This window comes from Peromyscus leucopus, chromosome 4, assembly GCF_004664715.2.
Source record: "Peromyscus leucopus breed LL Stock chromosome 4, UCI_PerLeu_2.1, whole genome shotgun sequence".
NCBI classification, from domain to species: Eukaryota; Metazoa; Chordata; class Mammalia; order Rodentia; family Cricetidae; genus Peromyscus; species Peromyscus leucopus.
In genome coordinates, this window is record NC_051066.1 from 119,152,737 (window position 1) to 119,180,211 (window position 27,475).

The 27,475-nt window shown below is 45.4% G+C and overlaps 1 protein-coding gene across 5 annotated transcripts in view; it reads right to left on the reverse strand.

Annotated features, from left to right (window-relative positions):
* The window catches only part of Kif16b (kinesin family member 16B), a 282,143-nt gene extending 256,841 nt beyond the window's left edge, over positions 1-25,302 (reverse strand). For 2 of the 5 annotated variants that reach the window (XM_028884430.2, XM_028884428.2), the window contains exon 1: positions 25,093-25,302. In XM_028884430.2, coding sequence (XP_028740263.1) covers positions 25,093-25,139 — 47 coding nt within the window. In that variant the 5' untranslated portion in view covers positions 25,140-25,302. The remainder of the gene's footprint in view (positions 1-25,092) is intronic. The other 3 variants (XM_037205261.1, XM_028884429.2, XM_028884427.2) reach the window with 3 other exon arrangements.
* Positions 25,303-27,475: the final 2,173 nt, after the last annotated feature.

Consider the following 27,475-nt stretch of genomic DNA (forward strand, 5'->3'; position numbering starts at 1 on the left):
GCATACCTGTAGTCCAAGAACACAGGAGGCTGAGGCAGGAAGATGTGAACTGGAGGTCAGCCTGGGCAACATATTCACACTCTGTCTCAAAAATAAATAAATAAATAAATAAATAAATAAATAAATAAATAAATAAATAAATAAAATTAAAATAAAAAAGAAACTACTGAGAAAAGCTTCCACGGTAGGATTTTCAGTGATCACCCTGATTCCTTTTTGATCCTCAGGATCCACCTCCCCACACAATCGTCAGCTAAGTCACAGTGCCATGACCTAATGCCAGCCTCAGATGGCAGACATGAGAAAGAGGCAGCACCTCCCATCCAGTCCCTGAAGGCACCCCATGCAGAGTGAAAGACCAAGTCACTATCCCAGCACCCTGGACTTCACAGACAGTAAGAGCTCTCTCTGTACTGCAGCAGGCATGGCTGTTAAGATTGAGACTTTTAACACCTGCCCGACTTAGGGATGGTATCAAAAACTCACAATTAAGCTAAAGAACAGCTGTTATAGGTAACATGTTGGGATCCCAGAAAAGCAGCCAGTGTGAGGGATGCTAGTATACATCTATTCATCAGTGCACTAGAAGAAGTGGGATGCAACAGAGACCTAAGCATAGCCTGGGCCTTCCCCATGTGTAGCTGCAGGACTACAGTGGCCCCTCAGAGTGGCACTGAGGACAGGTACATGGCAGGGAGACTCCCTGATTCAAGAAGTTGGCAGAGCTGGGTCTTGCAAAGAAGAATGAGTATGGACATCAAGCACAGCGCTCCCCAAGCCAGCTCCCTTCAGAACACGACAGTGAACACATGCGGGCACAGAAAACACTCAGACGCCCCAGTGGACAGGTCTGAGCTGGGGTCACGGAGCAAGGATGCAGACAGGTTTCTGTTTGTCAACCACCCTCCACACACCCACACATTTCAGTAGAAAGAGCAGCCCAACTGAATTGTCTTAGTACAAACTGGGCCTTCTTAAGATGTACAAGATCCTCACTGCAGAGGAGCAGAAAGAGGCCACATAAACCTGTAGAGAAATTCATATAGTCATTCATTCCACAAATATTTAGTGTCCTCACATGCGGAGAACTCTTGGTGTAAGGAGAGAGTAGCAAATCATGTATTTTAGGGAAAAAAATCATTTTCAATTTCATTTTAGATAATGGTAAGTGCATAAAGAAATACAACTAGGTGTCTTGGTGTGGAACTGACAGAAAAGAGGCACAGGGAGACAAGGAGGCCACAGAGAACTATCTAAGAGGTGACTCATAGGTGAGCAAATGTCTCCACAGAACATGGCTGAGGGTCAGGCAGAGCCAGAGACAGTTTATGGCCAAAGGGTCCAATCTGCAGTGTCCTGGGCCTGACCACACTCAGCTGCACAATGCAACCCAGACCAACAAATGGGTCTTTCCTGCTCAGAGACCCAGGAGGCTATCTAATTAACAAACCAGTTAGGAGAGTCTGATGGCCCACCTGCTTTGGGACACACTGCCCTGGCTGACTTGCGATATCTTCCTTGATGACCCTAAGAAAAAGCAAGACTCTACAAAGCCTATCTGCTCCTTGGTGACTTCTTGGCTAAGCTATATACTAGACAGGAATCTCACTCTATCTTAATGCAGCCCAAAGCATTAAGACCAACCAATTCTAGAAACAAAGAAGTCCAGGACTTCTGACAGTAAAGCTAACAGCCCTAGTCTGAGCCATGCACACACCTCCCAGAAGGTAGGAGCTATGTGAATGTGAATTCCTGCACACACAGTGGGCACAAGCCCTCCCATACGTGTATCAGGCACTAGACAGGACCCAGAAAACCCAACAAGCCTCTCACTGTACAGCCAGAAATATCCAGCTGCCCCGATTCCAAGCTGTCCTATAAGACGGACAGGGCTAGCAAGGATCACCACTGATCTTGCTCACACTGGTCCTTCAGCCTGGAAGGACCTCTCTTCCAGCTAACTTACCCTGCAAAGCCCATTAAATGTTTCCTCTCAGGACACTTTCTTGTACACAACTTGCCTTCCCCAGCCAGTATCTTCCATGTATGGTTCTAGAATGTGCCACAGCATATAACAGACTTGTTAATTAGACCTGTTGATTGTGGAGTGACTACCTGTTTGTCTTCCCCATCTGCTTGAAGCTTCCTGGAGTGAGAGATGCCCAACTTTTTATATACTTCACAATACCTAGCACTGTCCTCATACAGCACAAAAATCTGGATGAATGAGTGTGCCCACAGTAACAATCCTTTATCTGAATCTTCTTGCTAACTCAGACTGCGTTGCTCTTTGTCTTATCTCTTTCAACAGGGAAGATTGTATTTGCATGACTTTTACTAGGGTGTGTCATAACTTCATTATTTTGTATTATCAGTTGCTGCTTTGAATTTCTTATTGGGCCTACTTAAGTTAAGCTTTATGACGTGTATAGAAAAAGACACAGCATACACAGGATTGCTTCCACCTTCCATCTCAGAAATCAGCCAGGAGGGTCTAGGAAGTATCCCCAGAGACAGAGGGAAACTGCAGTGGAATGAAAGAATGGATGACGAAAGTAACTGAAAACAAGATATTAATCTTGCACTCAAATGTGAGAGCTCAGTTCCTACCTCAGTATTCATTTTAAACTGTTAGCTGCAGATGCATTTCCCCAAAAAATATCAGTTAACTTGGCAGACAGTCACTCCAAGGAGGAGTAAAGTTCATCTTCTTCCCAGAGATCAGCATTGTGACCCTGACACTAGAACCAAACACAAGGACCCTCCCATCTCCTCTGGAGTCACAGGAAAGATGACAAACAACAAAGTCTAAGCAGTGTGTGGTGGTTTGAATGAAAATGGCCCCATAGGCTCATAGGAAATGGCATTAAGAAGTGTGGCCTTGTTGGAGTAGGTGTGGCCTTGTTAGAGAAAGTGTGTCACTGGGGGTGGGCTTTAAGATCTCAGAAGCTCAAGCCAGACCTAATGTGTCTGATAGTCTCTTCCTGATGCCTGAGATCAAGATGTAGAACTCTCATCTACCTCTCCAGCACCTTGTATGCCGGAACACTGCCATGTTTCCCACCATGATGATGGTGGGACTAAACCTCTAAACTGTAAGTCACCCCCAATTAAATGTTTTCCTTTATAAGAGTTGACCTGGTCATGGTGTCTCTTCACAGCAATAAAATCCTAAGACAAAGTGTGAAGAGACAAGCCTACAATCTTGGCATTTGTGAGACTATAGGGAGGAGGGCCAGGAGTTCAAGGTCATCCTCTGCTGCATAGTCAGTTGGAGGCCAGCCTGAGCTACGTGAGACAGAGCCTCAAAAGAGATAAGATATCAAAAGGGGGAGAAGACAAGGAAGTGCATCTGCCCACTTGACTTTGGCATGTTTTCCCAAACTACACAACCAACAAACTCCTTCACAAAGAGAGAACTGAAAAGAGGTGGAACACAATTACTGCCCACCGGCAGCTTACAAACATCTTCAATGCTTTCCCTGTTTTCTTGCGTTCAAACATAAGTAACTATATCCCAAAGGTCCCCGTATACAGTGGCAGCACCATGAGACACACGGAAAGAAATCCTATGCACTTTCATCTGTTCTACTACTATAACCCTCTTCAGAATATCCATATTCCAGAAAAATGGTCTCAATGAAAGTTTCTTTTTGTGGGGGATACAGTGGCTGACCTGTGGAAAGACAACTGATCCCTTTTACGACACCATCAACCAAATATACTACTGACGGGAGGGGCAGTGATAGAAGTTCAAACTTAACTGCTGGACTTTTCACCCAAGACTTTATACTTCCAGTCGCAGTGGAGTAAGGTGCAACCCTGGCTTCTTGTGATTCTTCTTTTGAGCAGAGCACCTACTATCCGCATCGCCAAGCAAAAATTGCTTAACCATGGTGGGGCAAGGGGACGGGACTGGGTTGAAATCTTGACTCCTGACAGCTTTGGGACTCTGGGCATACTACCTAACTTAGCTGAGGTTTAAATTTCTCATCTCCATGTTGGATTTGCTTAACCAATACTAACTGCACAGCAATTGTGTGGCTAGTGTGCTATGCTAACATACAATTTTTTACTAAGAGATGTGACAGATAAATTGGGTATCACAAGGCCAAGCAGACACTAGACAAACATTTTGATTAAGAAATCAAGATCCATCCATTTACTCCACAAATATTTCTTTACTACTGTGTGCCCATACCAATTGAAGTTCTACAGATATACTAGTAAGCAAAACAAAACCAAGTTCAGCCTGCCCTGCCCACTGGGAGATCCCATGCCAGAAGGGAGATTTATTTCATCACAACATTTCCCAATCCTTTCCCTAAATGGGCTAAAATGGAGGTAATGCAGAAAATATATTTTACCACATTTTCTGCCCAGATCACAAAAATGAAGATACATAGCTAATTTATGAAAAGCTTCAAAAGTTCCAGGTATGAGAAACTCTGTCTTCATCAGCAGACTAGGGGCCACAGTTGATAAGAAGATTATCAGAAACATCAAGATTCTTTCACTTTTTAAACACTGGAAATTACATCTGGCCATTCTGTCTTCATGCTGACTGTCCAGGGGAAAGCTATGCGGTGTAGGCTTTGTGCTCAGCCACTTCCTAGGGCAAAGCCCTGAGGCCACTCACTTAAATTAGAAAGCCACAGGAGCCGGAATAGAGCAATGGACAAATACTTGCTTCCCCTTTTCAAGGCTCTATGAGGGTCAGAAGCATAATACTAAGATTCGTGCCCTTCAGGAGCCCACGTGACTCAGCATGGCATATAGACAACCCATAAAAACTAAGTCAGCTTGGAGACTGATGAGTCTCACCTCACCCCAGGCCTGGGAAGCTGAACCAAAGAGAGCTTGGATTTTTTTTGGCTTGGTCAGTAAAGCAAAGTTGGTCCAAAAACAGAAACATGATCATGTTTTTATACCCAAGAGCAGGTCACCAGGAAATTCCTTTCCAGGATAAGTCTTTGCACTCCGAAACCAGCTCAAACAGGTCCTGCTTGATAAAAACAGCTCTCTACTGGCCTTGCTCCTTCCAGACTTCATGGCTCACACAAGGCAACACCTGGCCCGAGTAGAACACTGGCCAGAGCAGCAATGGAATAAAGCGAGTGCTGTCACATACCTAGCGAATGTCAGGGTCTCACCCAAGCTGGGCCCTGTGGCTACTGAGCACAACCCTGGGCTGAACCATATGCAGAAAATACCATGCTTGGTGCTCATCCAATAAGGCAAACACCAGCAAAGACTCCTGCCCAGTTCTCCAACTCTGTGGTACACAGGACTATCTAGGGGGCTTTCCACACCCAAGGCCAGGCTGCACCCACACCTATTAAATCTGACCCTGAGGAGGGAACACTGGCTGGGAAGCTTATGATCCAGTGCCCCAGTGTTTTTGCTTCTCCACTCGGTTATTAACAGTCTCAGAAGGACAATCAGTAAGTACCTCAGCCAACAGTCACAGGAGAGAACCCAAACTATAATGGGCCCTGCAAGAAACCGAATGGGTGAGAGGAAAGGCAGGTGGGAGACTAGGAAAAGAACCAAGTACACAGGCAGAACCCTCACAGAATGGACACTTCGCGAGGGTGGTGCAGGGCTGTGAGGTCAAAGGTCAGCTCCAAGTACTGGCCCTCTAACCAGTGCTTTAGCAACTGTTCAGCTATAAGCTGGGGACAAGTCTGGACTGCTCTGCCCCCCAGACTAGGCTAACAGGATGTGAGCACTCTGAGGGAAATCTGTAATCTGCTGTTCAGAGCCTGGTCTGGAGGAGGCCCAGGTTCCTGATGTCCCTATGGCCCCAGATCTTTGGGGGTTTGTGGCTTGCCTAAGTATTACATGAAGTTCAAAGCTGCTTATGAGCAAGAAGACAATGAGCAAAGAAAAACTGCTCAGAGACACCCCCCGAACACTGACAACCCAAGTGCGACAAGAAAGGATAAGGGGAAATGGCCAAGTACACTGGGAGTGTAAACAAATCACAGGAGAAGAGTGTTGGGCCGGCATTTGAAGTTTGAAAATGTCATCCCTGGACTGGGACGGCTGCTGCCGAAAAAAGCTGCCACTGGTGACTGCAATTTCAAGATCCGAAGACTGGACACAAGAATCTGGGTTTCAGGTTCCTTTGGAAACATGGAGAGGGGTTTCACAGGACAACGGGAATACAGTTGAGAGCTAGCTCCCCAGAAGGGATGCTCACCTCCCCAAGGTCTAACTCAACCCTCTCCAGTCTCTCAGCCTCACTCCCAGATGCATGGCAGAGGCCAGGCACAAGACACAGGCTGGGACGATGCCAATCTCAGAAGGAAATGTCTCCCACTGAATGGTCCCCAATCTTCTCAAGCCACCACATGAGTGCACTGTTGGTTTTCCCATCACAGAGCCTGGAGGGCAGAGACAGCAATGAGGATGAGGGCTGATGTGAAGAAATTAACTGCTGTAAACAAAATAAAATTTAATGTAACCTGTCTGGCACAAACTCTGTAGGACTGGATCGGGTTTTCTAATTTCTCATTTAAGATTTATTAAGTAGCCACAAATGATAGAGGGAGGTGCATTCTCTCATTCACACTATAAATTCCTCTCTTCCCCTCTCCCTCCCGCTTCTCTCCTTTATGCCCCAGATTCCACTTTCGCTCTCTCCCTCCCTCTCCCTCTCCAGGGTGTCCTGTATCACCCTAACTCTCATTCCTCTAACTCGATAACCATTTCCTCACTTTCTAATCTCCTGCAGAGGGCAACTTCTGCAGAATGAGGTTACTAACACCTGCACTGTGAATGCCAGACAACAGCAGCAGGTTCTTAACAGGTTCTTAATGCTCCACAGTTTATCCCAGATTCCTTGAGAGTAAATACACTGCCACCTCCTAGAGGCAGAAGTAAAAGAAATGGCCTGTGGTGGAGCCAGAAGACTGAGGTATACACACAGAAGCTCCCCAATATCTTCATCAGGGAAATAAATGCTCTCTGAAGCAAGAGGATCCCTCAGCACTGGTTCCCCTTAACAAGCCTTTAAAACCGACAGAGCAGGGCCCTCCCTAGGACAGCAGTGTGAGGGGACGAAGTCTCGGGTTGCGGCTAGTGACACACTTGGGCCTCTAATTGGACCTCATTTCAAAGGAGGAGGTAACACACAAAGCAAAGCCAGTCCCTGTCGGGGTGAAGAGGTCTCATCTCGAGATAAGAGGATGACATCAAATGAGCAGCTCTCCACTTCTGTGTCACGCAAGTCCTCACCTCTCAAGTGTCACCTTTCCAAGCTCTGATGACTACTAGTGAATTTTAATTCAACCTGCTTTCTCCTGCGCAGTGAAGCGTCCACAGAGCCTCCTTCAGGGTTCAGGGTCACCCTGCTTACATTTGCAAAGCTTGACAGACTCAAGTCAGTACTTGAAATAGGAAGCCCTCCAACACAAAGAGGCCCTTCGCTTCCTTGAGTAACGGAGGAGAGATGAGAACAGCCACATGTGTTTATAAAGATAAACAAGCAAATAAAACAAAGAAATCAAAGTTCTGGGAGCATCCATAGAGCACAATGCTAACAGCCATGATGAATTCTTTCATGTCTATAAACAAGGCCACTGGCCCTCCCACAAGTTTTCCCTTCTCCTACTATAATTATCCTCAATGGCCAATCTATATTTTGACTCTGCGCTCTGTCTCCAAATACCTTCCCTGATGTTCCAAATCTCAGTGAGTCCTCAACTTCACCACAAGCTTCCACAGTACTACAGGACCTAGTACAAAAAAGGTAGGGCTCTACCCAGCTCCACCACCACCACAGGACAACTCTGAAATGCTAAGTTTATTTTCATAATGATGCCAGAGTGTTATTTTATTTTTTCTTACACATTTCTGGTAGATAATCAAAATGTGTTAACACACATTAACATTTCCTGTGTTTAAATTTTTTATTTCAATTTCTAATTTGATAAATATAAATTCTAACAGCCCAGAAAAGAGAACGCTCTTTGGAATCTTCAATAATCATTTTTAATGAGTTTATTCGTAATTTGTGTGCATGGGTGTCCACAGAAGAGTCCAGAAGAGGCATCAGATTCCCTGGAATGGAAGTTGTAGATGGCTGTGAGCTATCATGTGAATGCTGGGAATCAAACCCAGGACCTCTGAAAGAGCAGATAGTGCTTTTAACTGCTGAGCCATCTCTCAACCCCATTAAATACATTATAAGAGCATTAGAGATGCCCCCAAACCAAAACTGAGAGCTGCTGGCCCAGGAAGTCGCCTGTCATCACCCAGCAATGTGTAAAACAATGAATCCAGCAATCAATTGAGCAAATCACTAGTTACAAATATATTTCAAAGGCTTAAGGAATGTGGTACAAAAAATAGCTGGGCTTCATCTGGTACTGATCAGTGGCAGCTGCCTTGCAGAAGTCAAGGAAGAAGGGGAAAGATGGCAAAAGAAAAGCAAAGGACAAGAAAATCTTCAGATTCTTCAAAATCAAGAACAAAAGAATCCAAGCTAAGATCAAATCAGAAACAGCCAAGTAGCACTTAATGCTCCAGGAAAGGGTGACAACTCTTCCTCCTTCAACCGTTCATTTTCATAGTCAGCAAGAAGGGCAGCCAATCTCAGAATTATTTTGTTAGTACCAATGCACACCAAGATTCATGCAATCTCTTAACTTTAATCACCAGTAAAAGTCAAAATCAAAAAGCAGATCACATACTTCGAACATATAATTCCATTACGTTATACATTACCATTCCAAAATGTGGGGAAGGGAGCATAGCAAGGAAATACTGGACCAAAGCAAGATGGAAAACCAGCTGAGCAAACTCCAAACTGCATCTCCATGTCTGATGTCAAAACACTCTCCACATCTCCAACTCCATTCAGCTTTGTTGACTGCAACACACTTCTTTCTCTTGGGCTGGTTCCACTCCCTGTTAGCAGCTCTCTTCAGCAGGTATCCCACAGCTTTGGCATCTCTAACATCTTGGGTTCTTCAAGGCAATCCTGGCTTCAACTTCATAGCTTCACTCAATGGTCTTTCTAGGCCTCCATTCAGGGACACCCCTGACACATGTCTGGCCTCAGTAGCTTTATTCTGTAACTCCTTTCTTCTATCCTTAACTCTACACCCAGAACCACATGGCCAAAGTTGACAAGTTCTGCTGCTTGCTGGAGCTGAAACATGGCCCGCCTCATTCAATTACATCTTCGTCAGCTTTCTGTCTTTCACTGCCTAAGCTTGGCTATCCTGAAACTTGCTCTGTAGACCAGGTTAAACCAGAACTCTGTACTCAAAGACACTCAGCAAAGACCCAATGACTGTAAGACTCTCTCTTGGCAGAACCTTTCTATCTTACAGTATCCTAGTCAAGAGTCCCTTCCTTCCAGAAACTTTTGGGGATTTTTCAACTTGGCACTTGGCACCTAGAACAGGAATGAGCACATTTGACATGCGAGTCCATCCATTAGCCAAGCTTATCATAACTGGATGTTTTTATGCATCATCTGCCTCATTTAGTTGCCATAGTAATATTGGAAGAGAAGGAAGAAGGCAACAGACTATTAGACTCGAATTTCAGAAGAAAGACTTGAGGCTCAGAGAACTGAAATAATGTAAAATGAGCAAGTGGCCAAGCTTCAATGCGAACTCATGTCTCCAGCTTCCACCCCTGGCAGCAGGCCCTCCACCTGGGACCCAGGTAGCAGCTGGTAGATAGCATCATACACAGAGAGATGATCTGCTTGGACTCACTATAGTCTGTCTGTTTCTTTGTTTTAGGCATAATTCTTGCCAATATCTGAAATTTCAGAGATTTCAATAACCCAGACTCCCTGTTCCATTCAAAATATGAACATCTATTTATATGCCAGGTACAAGAACTCTAATCCAAGAAGCTGGAAACAGCTCCATTGCTCTTGGAGGATTCAGATAATAAACCATTAAGGAAAATATGCAAGGTGCCAAATATGACAAGCGCCACAAAGAGGAAAAGCAGAGAAGATGATAGAAAACACCAGGAATGGGGGTTAGTACCTTTGACAGGTAAACTGAGAAAGCTCACACCGAGGAAATGATACCTGAACACAGCTCTGAGGAGGGAAGGAGTGTACTATGTGCACACCTGGAGAAGGGATGCCTCCAGCATATGGAATCGTGAGGAATGGCGAAACACCATCCTTCTAGACCCGGGATTCAGAGAACACAAACAGTGTCCCTTTTACAATGTAGAACTGACATGGAAAGTGATCTGCACTCAGTAACTACAGTCCCTGCCCACTCTGCATGCAGATATAGCCATGTTAACAGATCCCACCAAAGGAAGGTGAATGCTAGTGTTTTCTACACCCTAGCAGCTCTGAAGTTGGTGTACCTCCTCCACCCTATCATACCTTGTATATCCTTCCACCAGCTACACAGAATGACACTGAGGACCCCAAGAGTAGGGGCTCCAGAAAACGGAAGAAAAACACCTGCTGACCAGGAATCACAGCAATGGCCTGTTTACATCAGTGTGTTTATACTGGAGACATTCAAATGTGGAAACAAATGTTACAAAAGGCCCTCAACTTTTTTAACTGTGAAGCAAGAACTCTGTTCCAGCCAGCTTCTCCTCTCATGGGGAACTTCTGGTGGAATATTAGTTTAAGATGTGTTATATTCATTTATGCTGTGAAATATTTATTTAATGAGGCAAAGATGTGTTGCATTCTTTTATGTTGCATTTGTTTAACTCTGTAAAGCTGTGTTACTTTGCCTGTCTAAACCACCTGATTGGTCTAACAAAAAACTGAATGGCCAATGTGTAGGTAGGAGAAAGGACAGGCAGTGAGAATAAATAGAAGGAGAAGAGGGAGGAGGAGAGAAGATGAAAGAGAGAGAACACCAAGGGCCAGCCACCCAGCTACACAGCAAGCCATGGAGTAAGAAATAAGGAAAGGTATTTGGAATAGAGAAAGATAAAAGCCCAGAGGCAAGAGACAGATGGGATAATCAAAGTTAAGAAAAGCTGGCTAAAAACAACCCAAGCTAAGGCTGGGCTTTCAAAAGAAACAGTAAGTCTCCCCGTGTGATTATTTGGGAGCTGGGTGGCAGGCCCCCAAGAGTAAAGAACAAAGAATATTAAAAAAAACAACTACAGGAACTGCTCCAGGCTTGCAGGACCCCTGAAGGCACTGAGCTTGGTCTCTACATTGTAATTACTAATTCTGCCTAAAGCCAACCTTGGACACACCACTGAGAACTACCCTTCTGCAGCTGGTTTTAACTCCAGTCCTCCCTTCAATCCCCACTTCTTATTGATACATGGAACCAGTTAGTTAAAAAAGGTATTGACAGCTGAAAGCCCATATCTACATTCCATTAAAGCAGTGGTTCTAAATCTGTGGGTCGCATACCGGATAGCCTGCATCTCAAATATTTACCCTACGATTTATAACGGTAGCAAAATTATAGTTATGAAGTAGCAACAAAATAATTTTATGGTTGGGGGTCACCACAACATAAGAAACTGTATTAAAGGGTCACAACATTAGGAAGGTTGAGAACCACAACATTAAAGGAAGGGCAGTCCCCAATCTATACAATGGACAGGGCCATTGCTGAGGAATGTCATCCATCTTTAGTCGTCACATATGCCAGGGAAAGCAAAGTTGGGAAAACAACAGGGAACAATGTTTTACATGATAACCAAATGTAACGTAGGATCTTGGACTAGATCCTGGACAAAGTAAAGGTCTTACCTGAGCAACCTAGGAAATCTAAACAAAGTGCTCCTATCACCAATACTATAATATTACTTTCCAATTGTAAACCCTAGTGCTATGGCATTATGAATCATACATAAAAACTCTGCTATTTTTGCAGTATTTCAACATGAAGAGTTAAAAATATTTTTTAAAAAATAAAGAAAAGAAAAGCACATTATTTAAGTCATTTTGTATGGGAACCAACCATACCTACTAACAATAGTCTCCCAATTGTCCTATTTGATCAAGTCAATAATAACTCACATGAAGATAAAATCTTTAGAAAAGGGGGAAAAACAGACCAGAATCAACTATTCTCTTTTCTAACATTTCAGTGTGTATAAATGTATTCATGCATGTGGATGCATGCACAGCTACCATAAGCATGTGTAGATCAAGGAGAACTTGTGAGTCACTTCTCTCCCACTACCTGTGGGTCCCAGAGATCCACCTCAGTCAGACTTGGTGGCAAGTGCCTTTAACGGCAGAGCCTTCTCACAGCCCAGAATCTACTTTTCAAGGGTTTATCTCGACAGCATTTTTTACTTTGAAGCTAGTCGTCATCATCTTGAATCACTTTCTCTTAGAAGTTTCCTGAGAGACTTCAAGGCCCCTTCACAGGGAGCTTATGGAGTCATTTACCTGTGCCCCAGGCAGAACTGACAAACAGAATCCCTGAGATTCTGAAAATGAGAATCAGCAGGGGCATTGCGGGAAAATCTCACAGGGCCAAGAGGGTCGGGAGAAGCAAGCTCAGGAGAGCAGCACCCTGTGGTGGGCTCTGAACTCTGAAGACTTCATAATTCTCTTTCTGAGTTTCTCGGTCCTCTGGGGATCTTTCACTCCCCAAAGCAACTCAGCCCCAGCTTCCATGGGGGTGGTGGGTGGAAGAGAACTGATATGCACTAGACAACAATAACTGTGGCACTCTCTCACACTCAAAGTTTGAGTTTTACAACTTCTCTAGACAATAATTTCACTACACTTGGGTTTTTCAGGACGCGGATCATTAAACTGGTTAACAGACATAGTTTTTTGGTTTTTTGTTTTTTTAATGTAGTCAAGAGTGGAAAACAGCAGTGTGCACTGAACTGGGAAATGCTTTGCTGAAGACCTGTTGGAAGCAGACTTCTGAACAATCAACAGCAGCCTTCCAAAACTCTAAAGACCTTCATTTCAAACAACATGAAAACCCTTCTCCACTGAGGAGAGAGAAACTGCCATAAATGAACCTTCCAGTCACAACAATTTTATTAGGAGACCTGAGATGCATTCCTTTGTGGGAAGCAGGTGGAATTCTGAAGTGAACTGATCACAATACTTTCACGCAGAAGTATCTCTCTCAAGATATTTATTAATTACAAAGAAGAAGAAAAAAAAATTACCAGTGCAGGGACCAAATAGAGGACATGCTAACCAGGTAATCAAAGTCAGCATTATCAGTAATAAGACCTATTGATATACAGACTTCACATACACCACAAAAAAAGCACAAAATCGGGGGCTGGAGAGATGGCTCAAAGGTTAAGAGCACTGACTGCTCTTCCAGAGGTCCTGAGTTCAATTCCCAGCAACCACATGGTGGCTCACAACCATCTGTAATGAGATCTGGTGCCCTCTTCTGGCCTGCAGACATACAGGCAGACAAAACACTGTATACATTAATAAATAAATCTAAAAAAAAATAAATAAATAAATAAAATAAAAAATAAAATAAAAAATAAAAAAAGCACAAAGTCATGTATGTGATGCTCTTGCCAAAATGCATTAATTCAAGTTAATCATAAAAAATCACTAAAACCAATTGAAGATCATTCTAATGTACTTGCATGTGAAATTCTCAAAAAAAAAAAAGTTTAATCCCAATAATAAACGAAAAAGAAAAAAACATAAGGTCATAAAAACAAGGGAAGCTTACAAGTCTGAGGCCAGATACAGAGAGATGCCAACTATGGGACACGACGACCCTGGACTGGATCACAGACGAGGAAATATAAGGAAGCCAGTGAAATGCAAACAGAGTCGACTGAGCAGCTCTGTGCCAACATGAGTCTCTTGGCTTTTGATCACTGTATCATGTGAAATACTAACATTAAGGGGAAGGTGGGCGAAGGAAGGTGCAGTTGAAGAGTGCATGCTTAAAATTTTACTTACGTCTAAAAATACTCAAAGAACACTTTTCCTTAGGAAAAGACTAGACTATGCTATCCCATAATCTATGTTTCATTTAAGCACAATACACATTGTACTTCCAATTCTCTAACTTAATGGTTAAAGCATGCCACTGGCTATGCAAATAGCCATAAATAAATAAATAATAAATTTAATAAATGGCAAGGATATGAGAGCTATAATCCTTTACCCAGGCCCCTCTCCAGACCGCTTACATGCTTTCTAACACCCAACAAGAATGTTAAGATTCCCTTTTCTCCTCCCAGACAGCAACATGACTGATCTACAGAGGTGGAAGCCATGGATCCCTGGTTCCTTACAGGCACTCACACCAAGTAAAGATGTCGGGCAGGTGGGGGCTGCGGGCAGGTGGGGGCTGCGGGCAGGTGGGGCTGCGGGCAGGTGGGGGCTGCGGGCAGGTGGGGCTGCGGGCAGGTGGGGCTGCGGGCAGGTGGGGGCTGCGGGCAGGTGGGCTGCGGCTCTACCAGCACACTTTATAAGCCCTGAGGAATGCAAACAAGACCTATGTGGCTCCTGGCTCTGGTGAAGCTCAGGTAAAGGAAGAACAGCAACAAGAATACATCACACACAGGCATGGACACAGAAAGTTGGACGATGGCACCTGCTATGAAGTCAGGAATCCAGAGTAATGTGATAACAGCTTCCTGGAGGAAGTGGCATTCCAGTCAGGATCCTACTCTGATCCTCAGTGTTCCCAGTCTGAGCTAATGACAGGACTGTTGTTAGGAGTATATAAGACAATGATGGTGCAGGATTTCGAATTCCTAGCAAATGAGTGAGTGGACAGAAATAGTCCACTCTGAAAACCATTACAATGAAAGCACCAACTTCTCAAAGTATTCTAAGTTCCACTCGCTCATTGAAATGGACACCAAGTGTCTGAAGAGATCGCTGATCACAGACACACTTCCCCTCCACTAGGCAGAGGCAATGAATAATAAATGGAGCTAATGATGGGAGACACAAAGGCTCACAAAAGAAAGTGGCTCAGGCCAAAAGCAGCAAACGAGCGGAAGGAAGTTTAGGGCCTTGCTCTACCTGTCATGAACAGCTGCCAAAATCCTAGCAAGGCATGACTGACTTCCCATTACGAATTCCTCCCTTGCCTACATTTTCATCACTGGAGCTTGACAGAAGGCATCAGAGCCAGGAACGAACCCAAGTCTCCTGGCAAGTAAGAGTTGCCGATCACACAGCCCTCCCTCATATCCTCCCTCAGGACGGCAGTGTGAGTAGAATTAACATGTTCTCTTTCATAGGTGTCAGTGGGGCTGTACAAGAACCTGCAAAACAATAGAAGGCTATTGAACAAACTTGGAAAAAGAGTAATGAAACAATGGTGGCTGAAATAACCCAACCTCAGACCCAACCACTTTATAAGAGCTAACTTCCGGTCTCTAAATAACTCCTCCCTCTTCCACTGACAGAAGACATACACATGCTGAGTCTCTCCCTGGCATGTCCTCGAACATGTGCTGTCCAGCTCTCTCACATACACACAGCCTGTTTGCAGAACAGTGTAGCCACAAGTATGTTTAGGAAACATTCTAAGTCTGCAAACAGCATTTTAAATAATACTAGTGCTCAATAAATGTAAGACTACTATGCTATTTCTGAACTATCTTCTATCGTTGCTCATTTGCTTCACATGACTTGTCAAAGATCACCCAAGGCAAAGGAAAACCTTCCCTGTGCCCAGTGACAGTAAGTAGCACCACCCCACAGAAGCCCAGGGGAAGCATCCTAGCTCTCCCATGCACAACCTGGAAATCCCTTTCTCTACCCACAGACTATCATCACTTCCCTCTCTCGCCCCTTTATCCTTCTCCGTGTGGACCCCACCCCCACCCCCAACTCCCACACTGATTACTTTTTTTTCTCCCTTTTGAAAACACCTGTGCTCGCCACACCTGGGTCCTCTAATAAGCCCAGGTGAGGCACAGCAGCCCCGTGCCTCAAAAAAAGAGGAGTGCTTTAGAACTAGCCAGGAAGCAGGACCCTAGCTCCCTGGGGCCCACTCCTCCTCCTGGCCCCTCCCCTACCCCACTCCCCCTCTTCCTGAGCCCCCCCACCCCTCACTTCTCTTCCTGAGTCCCTCCCACCCCCCACTCCTCTTCCTGAGCCCTGCACTCCTCTTCTTGAGCCCCCTGCCCCACCCCTTCTCTTCCTGGGCCCCCCCACTCCCCACTCCTCTTCCTGAGCCCCCACTCCTCTTCTTGAGCCCCCCTGCCCCCACCCCATCTCTTCCTGAGCCCCCCACCCCACCTCTTCTCTTCCTAAGCCCCCCACCCCCCACTCCTCTTCCTGAGCCCCCCACCCCCCATTCCTCTTCCTGAGCTCTCTCTCCCTCTCCCTTGCTGCTTTCCTTCTCCCACTCACTGGAAAGACGTTAACAGGTGCCAGTTCTGAGCCTTTGTGGCCCACCATACCTCAAGACAGACCCCTGCAGCCACAGCAGCTCTTCGCCCCTCAAATCACACAGCCCCTCCAGCAGTCCTACTGAGAGCCGAAGCTGCCAGAGGACTCGGGCTTGAGCCACACAGTCTCCAAGGCTGGTGAGCTAATGGCCAACCCAGACTCAACCCAAGACCTGGCAGGGCAGTCTACTCCCCTGCTGTCCTCCCTCCTCTCTTAATGTCCCCTCTCTACACTAGGTGCCTGACTTAGGGAGGGTTGCCATTACTAGGATGAAACACCATAACCAAAAGCAGGTGTGGGAGGAAAGGCTTTATTTGGCTTACACTTCCCCTCTGTAGTCTATCCCTAAAGAAGTCGTGACAGGAACTCAGAGGGGCAGGAACCTGGAGGCAGCAGCTGATGCACAGGCCATGCAGGGGTACTGATTATTGGTTTGCTCCCTTGGCTTGCTCAGAGCCTGCTTTCTCTTTTTTTTTTTTCTCTTCTTTCTTTTTTTTTTTTCCTTTGGTTTTTCAAGACAGGGTTTCTCTGTGTAGCTTTGCGCCTTTCCTGGAACTCACTTGGTAGCCCAGGCTGGCCTTGAACTCACAGAGATCCGCCTGCCTCTGCCTCCCGAGTGCTGGGATTAAAGGCGTGCACCACCACCGCCGTGCCTGCTTTCTTATAGAACCCAAGACCACCTGCCCAGGGGTGGCCCCACCTACAATGGGCTGTGCCCTCTCCCACCAATCATTAATTAAGGAAATGCTTTACAAGCTTGCCTACTACCTTTTTGTTGTTTTCTTTTTTTTGCTTTTTCCACCAAAAGCAACCAACACCTTTCAGTACCTAACCTCCAAGCCAATAACTCACCTCAGCTCCCACTGCCTGCATTCCCTCCAGCACCCCACTATGCACCTCCCTGTCCCCCAGTCAGCTCCCTTACAGGCACTCACACCTTGGAACAAACATTCTTCTACCTAATGAAGCCCAAACCTTAAGCCATCTTTGAGTCTTTGGGCTTTCTGCACAATGACTAGTCTTCACAATTTCTCATGAAACAATAAAATCAAGGACATAAAAAGTATAGATGTAATGGCCCCACCCAAGCAGAGGAGGAACAGTCTGTACACAAACATACCAAAACTTTGCAAGTAGTCATCTCTGAATCAGAATTTAGAGGAATTTATAACTTAAATTCCTTAGGGTAGCGTCTATGGATGACACATTTGTCTTAGTGTGGTTTCTATTGCTGTGATAAAACACCAAGACCAAAAGCAACCTCGGGGAGGAAAAGATTGATTTCATCTTACAAGTCCCAGGTCACACTCAATCTCTGAGGGAAGTCAGGGTAGGAACTCAAGGCAAGAACCTGGAGGCAGGAACTGAAGCAGAGACCATGGAGTGTTGCTGTCTTGTTCTCCATGGCTCACTCTGCCTGGCTTCTCATACAATCTGGACTATACCAGGCCAGGGTTGGCACCACCCACAGTGGGCCAGGCCCTTCCATCATTAATCAAGTCGATGCCCCCACAGACTTGCCTATATTGCCAATCTAAGCTTTTGAAGCAGTTGTTTTAGAACAACTGAGTAATGAAAATTTTTACTTTAAAGTTTAAATGGCCAACAGCAACCATACTGACAGGACAGGATTCTGAACTTAAAAGAAAAGCCCTAACAATCAACACTCTGCCTTCTGACTCCTAAATTCTCAAAAATATATTAAATTCTGAAACTTATTCCTACCTCACTGGAACCCAGTGCCCCACCCCCTCATCAAAGTCTTCTGTACACTGGAGGGACTTTAAGCCAGGTGTGAAGGACTTGAGGAAGTTGAAATTAACAGACAGGCTTAAATCCCAATGTCCTCTGTGACTTTTTCCCTCTCTGAACCTTGGTCCTCAACTGGAGAATGGGCTTGCAATACCAGCTCCCAAAGAGCATCCCCAAGCACTTACCATTTATTGTATTTGGTAAATGGTCCCTGGTAATATTCCTACAGTGCTCAACTAAAACTCTAACTTGCCTGAGACCCCAGAAACTTCTCCCCAAGATCCTGGAGTCCCCCAGGTGCTCCATCTGAACTATAAGAGGACTCCATCGCTATTATTGGATGTCTGGATGTCTATGCCTCCACAACCACCAGACCAGGAAGTCCCTAGGGCCCAAGACCTCTGTCTTCCGACAGCTCTCGGGCAACAAGTGCCCATACACAGGGCTCTGAAGGCAATTAGAGCTAGCTCAGCCCACCACTGTCATCCAAGAGGCCTCAGTCTCCCTCTAGACAGTGAGGACAAAAGGCCCCCTGTGTTTTCCTAGCATGCATGAAGACCTGCATTTGCACTCCAACACTGCATCAAACAAGGCAAGGAAGCATAAACCCAAACCAAGCGCTCAGGAGATGGAGACAGAAGGATCAGAAGTTTAAGGTCATCCTCAGTTACATAGCAAGTTCAAGGCCAGTGTGGGATAGAAGAAATCCTGTCTCAGAAGGAAAGAAAAGGAAAAAAAAAAAAAAAAAAAAAAAGGCTAGGTCAGTCATTGTCATTTGGTGGAAGGAGGAAGAGGTTGCCAGGTTAAAAGATAAGAGACTCCCGTGGAGTCTGGCAGGGAACAGTGTCTGAACAGGTTCCTTCCCATCTTCCATCTAGGACAAACCCGCCCACCTACCCTCCCAGACTGACCAGGAACTACCTTTCTTTGGATCTTATCTTGATCTTAAAAGGGGAAGAAGACTTGGCCAGACCCTAAAGGAACTGATCCCAGTCAAAATGCCACTGGCACTTTTTCCTTCTCTATTGATCCAGAGTGACAGGAGGGTATACTGTACCTGCGATGCTAATCAGGAAGGCTAAGATCCTACAGAAAGTTGATCTGCCTTAGGGAGCACCACACTTTACGAGGAACAGCCACAAGGTAGGCACGTGCACAGCACTTGGTAAATATTTCCTTTTATACTTTAAAGAAAAAGTTACAATCATTAAACTGTAATAATAATGATAAGAAGATGAGGAAGTGGAGGAGAGGAAGAGGAAGAGGAGGAGGAAGAAATTTGTGGTAATATGGAGTTAGGGATGCAACCCAGGTCCTTGGACATGCTAGGCAAGTGCTCACTTGTGAACGAGACACACCATTAGCGCCGCCACAGGCATCTTTACAGAGCCCCTGCTCTGCCAGGCACCAAGCGAGGGTCTCTATCTTTTTGTCTCTATCATTAGGACCCCCACACTGTGTCTGCCACACTGCCAGCTGCAAATCATCAGTCCACCTGAGATCAGCCTAGTCATCCAAAACAAGCATTTTAAATGAAATAATACAATAATGTAGAATAGAAAATATTAGAGTCAATTACATATGTACATAAATACCTCATGTGTCCTTTTACTAATCTATAGACCAACAAATTAAAATGTATGTCTCCTTGTGGATTGGTCAACAACAACAACAAAACCCAGGTTTGTGAGACTGTGTAGTATCTATAATTATTAGCACATCTTACAGACATAAAAACTGACAATTAGGACAATTAAGTATCTTGCTCTGATTTATGCTGTTCAGAAATGAAACTAAAAATTTAACTTAAGATCTTCTGCCCTAAGGCTCTGACCTTCTTACAGTATCAAAGACCCTGAAAGATCATCAGTGTTTTCATGAGATATCACTCATCCCAGCTATTCAGGAACAGGGAAGGAAAGATGGAAAGTTCAAGGCCTGCCTGCATGGGCTACACAGTGAGTTCAAACCAGCCTGGGCAACCTGCTCAAAATAAGTGAGACTTAGACTCAAGAGGCCTGGAGATTCAATGCCTAATACCACAAACAAAATAGGAAAAAAAACTAAGAAGGGAAATTAACAGGAAATGGAAAAATCAGTTACTAAATTATCTTGTCTCTTGTCTTTGTGGTGTTTTTTTTTGTGGGGGGGGGGTTGGGGGAGTTGGGGGAGATTGGAGCTGGTATTTTGATACAGGATCTAACTCTATAGCCTAAGATGGACTCAAACTGGTGATCCTGCTGCCTCAACTTCCAGAGTTCCAGAGTGCTGGGATTACAGATGTGAGCCACCATGCCCAGCTTGTTACATCTCCAAAGAAAAAGAAAAAAATAATAAAAATAAAAAATAGAACCTATAAGATTACAGAAAGGGCAAAATCAACAGAACAATAAAAGAAGTCACAAAGGAAAACGTATATAATGTATAAAATGTTAAACTTCTGACTATAAAAGTCATGGGCAAAGTTTTGTGTATGCTAAAGGCTTACTCATTTTTTAAAGTATGGCCCTTATTTTGGGCAAGTCAGCTATGTGCTACAGTCTCAATACGTGTTCATCTGACATTCAGAAGCTAAAACCTTACCAAGCCCCAATGCCATGGTTTTAAGTCAGGAGGGCAAAACCCCTCCTCAATGGGTTTATCATCCTCATAAAACAGGCCCAAGGAATTTTCCCCTTGACCCATATGAGGACATAGCAAAGGTGCCTTCCTCAGACACTGTATCAGCCAGTACCCTGAGCTTGGACTTGCCAGCTCCCAGAACCACAAGGGATAAATGTCTGTTGTTTTTTATTTTGTTATAGTACCCTTAATGGACTAAAGTACTGTGGTGATACATTGTGCACCCCAATAAAACTTCTCTGGGGATCAGAGGACAGAGCCAGACACTAGGTTAGACATAGAGGCCAGACAGTGATGGCTCACATCCTTAATTCTAGCACTAGGGAGGCAGAGATCCATCCAAACTCTATGAGTTCAAGGCCACACTGGGAACACAGCCAGGAGGCATGGCACACGCCTTTAATCCCAGCACTTGAGAACTCACGCCTTTGTACCAAGTATTTGAGAAGAACACATGACTTTAATCCCAGCACTAGGAAGGAAGGAAGGTGGCAGGGCACAGAAAGGTATACAAGGCGTGAGTAAACAGGAAGTCTCGCTCTTGAGGCTGAGGATTTCGTAGAACGTAGCTGGCTTGTTCTGTTTCTCTGATTTTTCAGCTCTGGGTTTTATTTGTTTGTTTGTTTGTTTATTAATAAGATCATTTAACGCCAGGTGGTGGTGGCGCACGCCTTTAGTCCCAGCACTTGGGAGGCAGAGCCAGGCAGATCTCTGTGAGTTTGGGACCAGCCTGGGCTACCAAGTGAGTTCCAGGAAAGGCACAAAGCTACACAGAGAAACCCTATCTCGAAAAACTAAAAAGATTGTTTAGCAATTCGTGTTACAAAGCACTGCCTCCCAATCTGTAAAAAAATAGCATAACAATATTCCTCTACTACTAAAAGTTGTGCTAGGATTTGGTGCTCCTACCAGATAGATGGACACATAGTATACTCTCTTGAGCTACAGAGTGAATTCAAGGCCAGACTAGGCAACCTGATCAAATTAAAAAGGGAGACTCTGTCTCAAAATATGGACTATAAAGATGACCAAGGCTCTAGTCCATCTACTTCAGTAGTATTGAACCTGAAACACATGTACAAAGCCCTGCGTCCAATTCCTAGTATAAAGCAAAGGAGGAGGAGGAGGAAGAGGAGGAGGAGAAGAAGAAGGACAAACAGGAAACAGACAAGTCAGATACTGAATTAGGATCTCTGCATCTGGAATGGCTTCTCCTGCCATATAATCCATTAGGCAGTAAAAACACACATGGCTGGGATCATGTTCACACGGAAGACGGAGGGCTGCAAAGGCTCAGAACTCAGACAAACTCATACTGGCCCCTCTTCTTCAGATGGTTCCAGGAGCACCCTCACTTCATTCCAGGCCTCTTTCTGCCTTTGGTGCCACAGCCTGAAGCTTTCTTACTTGAAATATTAACTTTAAACAACCACTAAATAAATAAATAACAACTTCTTTCAGCTGTCTCCAACAATCACCTGAAATTCTTCCCAGCCAGAGCCAATGTCTCTAAGTAGCTTTTAAAAATCACACAAGCAAGTTTATAATCATTAATCCTGCAACTATTCATGAACGTGAAAATTCAAATAGTAAGAGAGGAAAAAGAAAAATATTCCATCTTTGCCATCCATCTTCCTTCACAGAGGCATCACTGTTAGCTCCCTTATAAACTGCTCCTCATAGGCCAAGCTGGCTCTCTATAGTTTCTTCACCCACATATACACACACTCTATTCTACTATGTGTGTGTGTGTGTATGTATCTTTCTTTGCTCAGTCTTCTAACTTGGCGTTAGTTCATTTACGATGAATCCACGCTTAAAACAAGCTGCAAAGAATTCCACCATGTGACTTCAGTTACAAATTTAACAAATCCCCTGTGTTTCTATATTCTGGTCACTTAATGATTTTTTTTTTTATTGTTGCTGTTAAAACAAAGCCACACCATCCTTATAAACACATCTTGGTAGATAAAACTCTGATCTACATATTAAACTTTTTTACAAATGAAGTTATCAGAGCAGTGGTAAACCCAATTACCTCCAATCACCACTGTGGACTTATTTATTATTAGGTCAAATACTTCAGGTTGCCATTGGCATCTCCCTTTATACTTTACCGCCACTTTCTGCATCTGGATCCTGAAACTACACTTAGAAAAGTTACTGGTATCCTCACTGCTTGGACCAAGGACCTCCTTCATTTTTGTAACATTTGACACCAACAGCTGCTACAGCCTTCAGGGGACTCTTGCTCCTGTCAGAACAGTGTACTGTGCTGGTTCACTTCCATGGCAGCCAGCCCTTCTCCTCCCTGGAAACCTAGACAGGCAGAGCCAATCTCCAACTCTCATTCTCCTCTACAGAGTTCCGCATGATCATCCCAGAAGCATGGAGACTTAACCAGGATTCCAACCATCTGCTGACCGCCTCAAGCAAGAAACGTGATGTCCTCGTTCCCACACTTCAAAGAACAAGTTAAACATGCGTGCAGCACTCACTGTCTGGACACTGAGTTGGTAACTCACTCACTGGACTTCATGCATGTCTGAATGGCTGAGAATGCTCTCCTCAAAGCTTTCCAACTCTTTGAACATCACACTTCAGCTAATGACTCTCAATAGTCTCCCTCTTCCTTCTTCTTTCTATGCAATGAGCTGCCAGATTCTACCAAGTCTACCAGGGAACTGTCTTGGGGTGTCTACCCAACCTTCCCATTTCCACCTTTGGTCCAGTTCAATGGGACCTTCTGTCCCAATCCCGGTGCCACTGGCACTACTTGCTGGGCACAGACATCACATCTGTCTGCCTCCTCAAGGTATATGGCTTCTGTAATTGTTTCCTGCCTCCATGGGCCTGGATGCAAGGCTTACACTGACAAGACACTGAACTCACAGCAACCCTCTGCCAGAAGGTCCAAGTTGATCAGTCTTGTCCATGAGTCATCAGCCCTCCCTCATTAGCCAGTGGGCTCCTAAAAGACACTTACCAACACCTCATCCGCCTTCTACTCCACAGCCCAGCATCATGTGGGACATCTGTACATATTTAATAAGTATTTTCTAAAGTTATCTGACACTATTTTCTAGCATATGTTCATATTATTCCAAAAGAGAACTTTTTATAATGCAAACCCTTACTAAAGAAAAATATTTTAAAATCATCTAGAAGACTTTGGTGCCTATTTATCTTGTATGACTGGGTGTGTAAGGAAACAAATATTCTACTGGACACTCTCTCTCTCTCTCTCTCTCTCTCTCTCTCTCTCTCTCTCCTCTCTCACACACACACACACACACACACACACACCCCAAACTCCCTAAAAAGTTTTAGAAGTAACTTGAAAATCACACACCCACAACTCATGGACCTCCCAAAGCGCTGGTATTTAATGGTTATATATCAGAATAATGGCTCTTCTACTTGCCAGTAGGAAAAGAGATTCAAGAGAGACTAGTAAAATCCCTCCATTTTACGATCTTCTGGTGCCCTAATCAGCTGTCAGAATCAACAAACACTGAGCTCCAGAAATTGACAGTATGACTCAGGGAGAAAGGCCATATGGCAAGTCAAATGTCCAAGAACTGAAACAGCAATAAATACAAATGGTTTTGTGTGACCTCTGCCCGTCAACCCGGAGGGCATCCACTTAGATGTACTTCAGTCTCTGAAGTTAAGCCCATTTAAAAGTTAACTTTCTCAACATACCTTTCTAAACTAAGGAGGAAATCGCTGAAAAAAAAGGTTTTCAGCCAAAAGAGAGGAGTCACACTGCAAAGCACTACTTTGTAGGAAAACATAAGAGACTGCACTCTAAACGTGTTCTCCATTTGTGCCCCTTAACATCAGCATTAAACACATGCCACGTGACTCTCCTTCAAGGAGTCAAAACTTTGTTGAAGTTTCCTCATCCCCCTCATAAACCTCCAGAACTAAGTTACTGATTGGGTCCACGTTCAGGGACTGGGAATCCTCTCCAGATTAAAAAGTGGCATGATTCATAGAGACGTCTTGAGTTGGCACAAAAGAGGGTGTGCCTGGCAGCTCGGGGAACCCCTCACACTTCCATGACCCCCCCCAAATATTTCAATTCACGAACGTGGCCCCTTGGTGTTTTTTTAAAGGACCAACAAGCAAGCCTCACGTTACTGCGATGGGTACTGTATGTGACAATCTCCCCAGCCTCGCGAACACTTTCCTTCAGAGTCCCCTTCAATGCGGGAGATCTTAACTCCTCCGGGCCGCCAGGGCCACTGGCAGGGCCAGGTGGGTCAGGAGTTTGTCCCTTTGAGATCCAGATTGGCCTGTGAGCGGAGCTGGAGACCGGCTTGCCCGGGGTTGGGGTGTGGCGAGGGTGGGGGGCGGGAGGCCCCACTCACCTGCGATTCATGGGCCGGACTCTCACGGCCACCTTGACCGATGCCATGGCTCATCCCGGCCCGGCCCGCGGGGGCTCCCACCAGGCCTGCACCCCGCGGCCGCCGGCCACTCCAGCGACTGTGCCCGCGCCCCCGCCCACTTCCCTCTCACCCGCCCCTCGGCAGGGGCCGACCTGGAGTTGCGAGGCGGCCACACCTGCCAGGCCACTGAGCATGCCCAGAGCGGCTCCGGCCCGCGTGATCCGCGCACCGGGGTTTGGCTGCTGCCCACGGCGCGAAGGGGCGGGGCCCGGAAGCCTGAGCACCGCCTCCTGGGTGGCCTCGCCTTGAAGTCAATGGCAACCAGCTGGGCGTACTAACCCGGAAAAGCCAAATCCAGTCAGGCCCTGAGAAACAGGGAAAGTGAGATCCGCTGTATTCTTGGACCTTCTTTGCAACCATTAACATGGATCTGGCTTTATCCAGCCCGTGCTGATCAACTCACCTGCCTTGCTGAGAAGGAAACAGCCATACAATCGTACAGTCGTAGGGAACTCTAGGAACTTCTCAGATTCTTCAGAAAGGTCTAAAAGCATGTGTTCTAAACCCCACAATTTAGGGTATCAGGGAAACATTGGGATCGAACAGGTTTTCGGCAGATAGAAATGTTGTATTGGCTGGAATCATATCTGAGGAGTTTTTGCATTTTTGTGAGTTTAGCAATTTAACTTTAGTCATTGGGGGGTCAAACGTGTGGACACCCGCTTTCTCTTTGAAGAATTAAATAAAGCTTTTAGCGTCAATGACAGTTTGCCAGGCTCTCCTCCTGTAAATTCATTCAAATAGCCCTACCATCTTACAACCCTAACCTCCACCTGTAAGCCAGAGTTACGGGCTGGTCACAAAAACTCAAGCATCAACTCTTGTCTTCCTCCTGCCCCATCCAGGGCAGCTCAGGACTTACAGACCAGCCCTCCTCTAGGACCCTGACCTTCTGACTTGCTGATAGATGAATATAAGGGAAGCCTACTGACTTATACTACCTCGCCCTCAAGGTCTCTAACCCAGCCACAATGGAACATTCTGCCCTCGGGACCTTCATATTCCCGCTGTTAATTTCACATTCCCCTGCATATAACTCGGGTTCAAATGGGCTCTCCCAGAAAGCTTAGTTGTGATGCTCCCACACTCCTTCCTGATGGTTGGCTCCAGCTCCAAAACTAGCTTTGAGTCCTCCAGTCTTAGCGGGCGCGCAACTCTGAGACGTCCGCCTTGCCTGCAGATCTGGAACTCCAAGGGTTTTTTAGAACATGGATTAAGTGAAATGTTATGTCTGCCAACATGTTGTCCACTAGCTCCAGGAATCGTCATTTCAGCGGCTTTCTCTAGAATCCGACAAGCTAAGTTAGAATCAGAGCGTCCCCTTCGTTCGTGGCCCTACAAAGCCGGGACGCAACTACTTTTGTAGCTTAGAGATGGGTGCAGAGTCAACCAATCAAGGGCGGGAAAACTCGGAGTCGGGGAATGGGTGAGCGTGCGCAGTAGCAGAAGCTGTGGGCTAGTCTAGGCGCAGTGGTTAGCTAAGCAGCTCGCCGCTTCGGCAGCCACGGGCAGGGGCGGAGCCCGCCGTCTATGGGAGCTGTAGAGGGACAAACTGTGGGACGCGCTCTCGGGCGGGCGGGACTTCCAACACCCAGAAGGCCAGTTGCAGAGTCACCACTTGCAACAACCAAGAACAGGTGGAAGACCTCTGTACTCAAGGGCCGCAAAATCCACCCCACTCTTAAGGACGACAGTGTTCCGCTGTAGTGTACTTGTTACTGTGACGTCCTCTACCTGATTTTTGTTTGAGTTTGGGGTTATGTAGGCAGGTCTGTCCACTATTTCCAGGAGCCTGTGTATTCATCATCTTCCTCTACTTCCAACACATATAGCTATTGGGCACAAAACCGACAAGGTGCTGAGGCCCACGGGACCCAAACAGCAGGCCTGCAGATTTCAAATTAGAAGCTGCGAGGCTTCTGGCCACAGACCTGACTGAACAGGCACTCCCCTGATTAATTTACTCTGCACATTGAAGGGGGGGGCAGGGAGGGAGGGCGAGAGAAATTACAGAGTGAAAGATTATAAGACAAGGGGCTTGCTCTTCTTCTCAAACTTCAATGAATGATCTAGTACCTCTTTTGTTTCCATCTTTAGAAATCTTAGACAACCTTTCAGGACTTCACCTGCGCAGAAGTCAAAGATGAGGATGTCCAAATGCTAAGCACAGCATCAGTGTGGTTAAGGACACCTGCCAGGAGAGCGGCTACTCAGAAGAGACACTGAATAATGTTAAAGTCCTCGAATTTCTATGAGGAAAAAACACAAACAAACAAAAAACCCTAACTCTATATAGTCGACC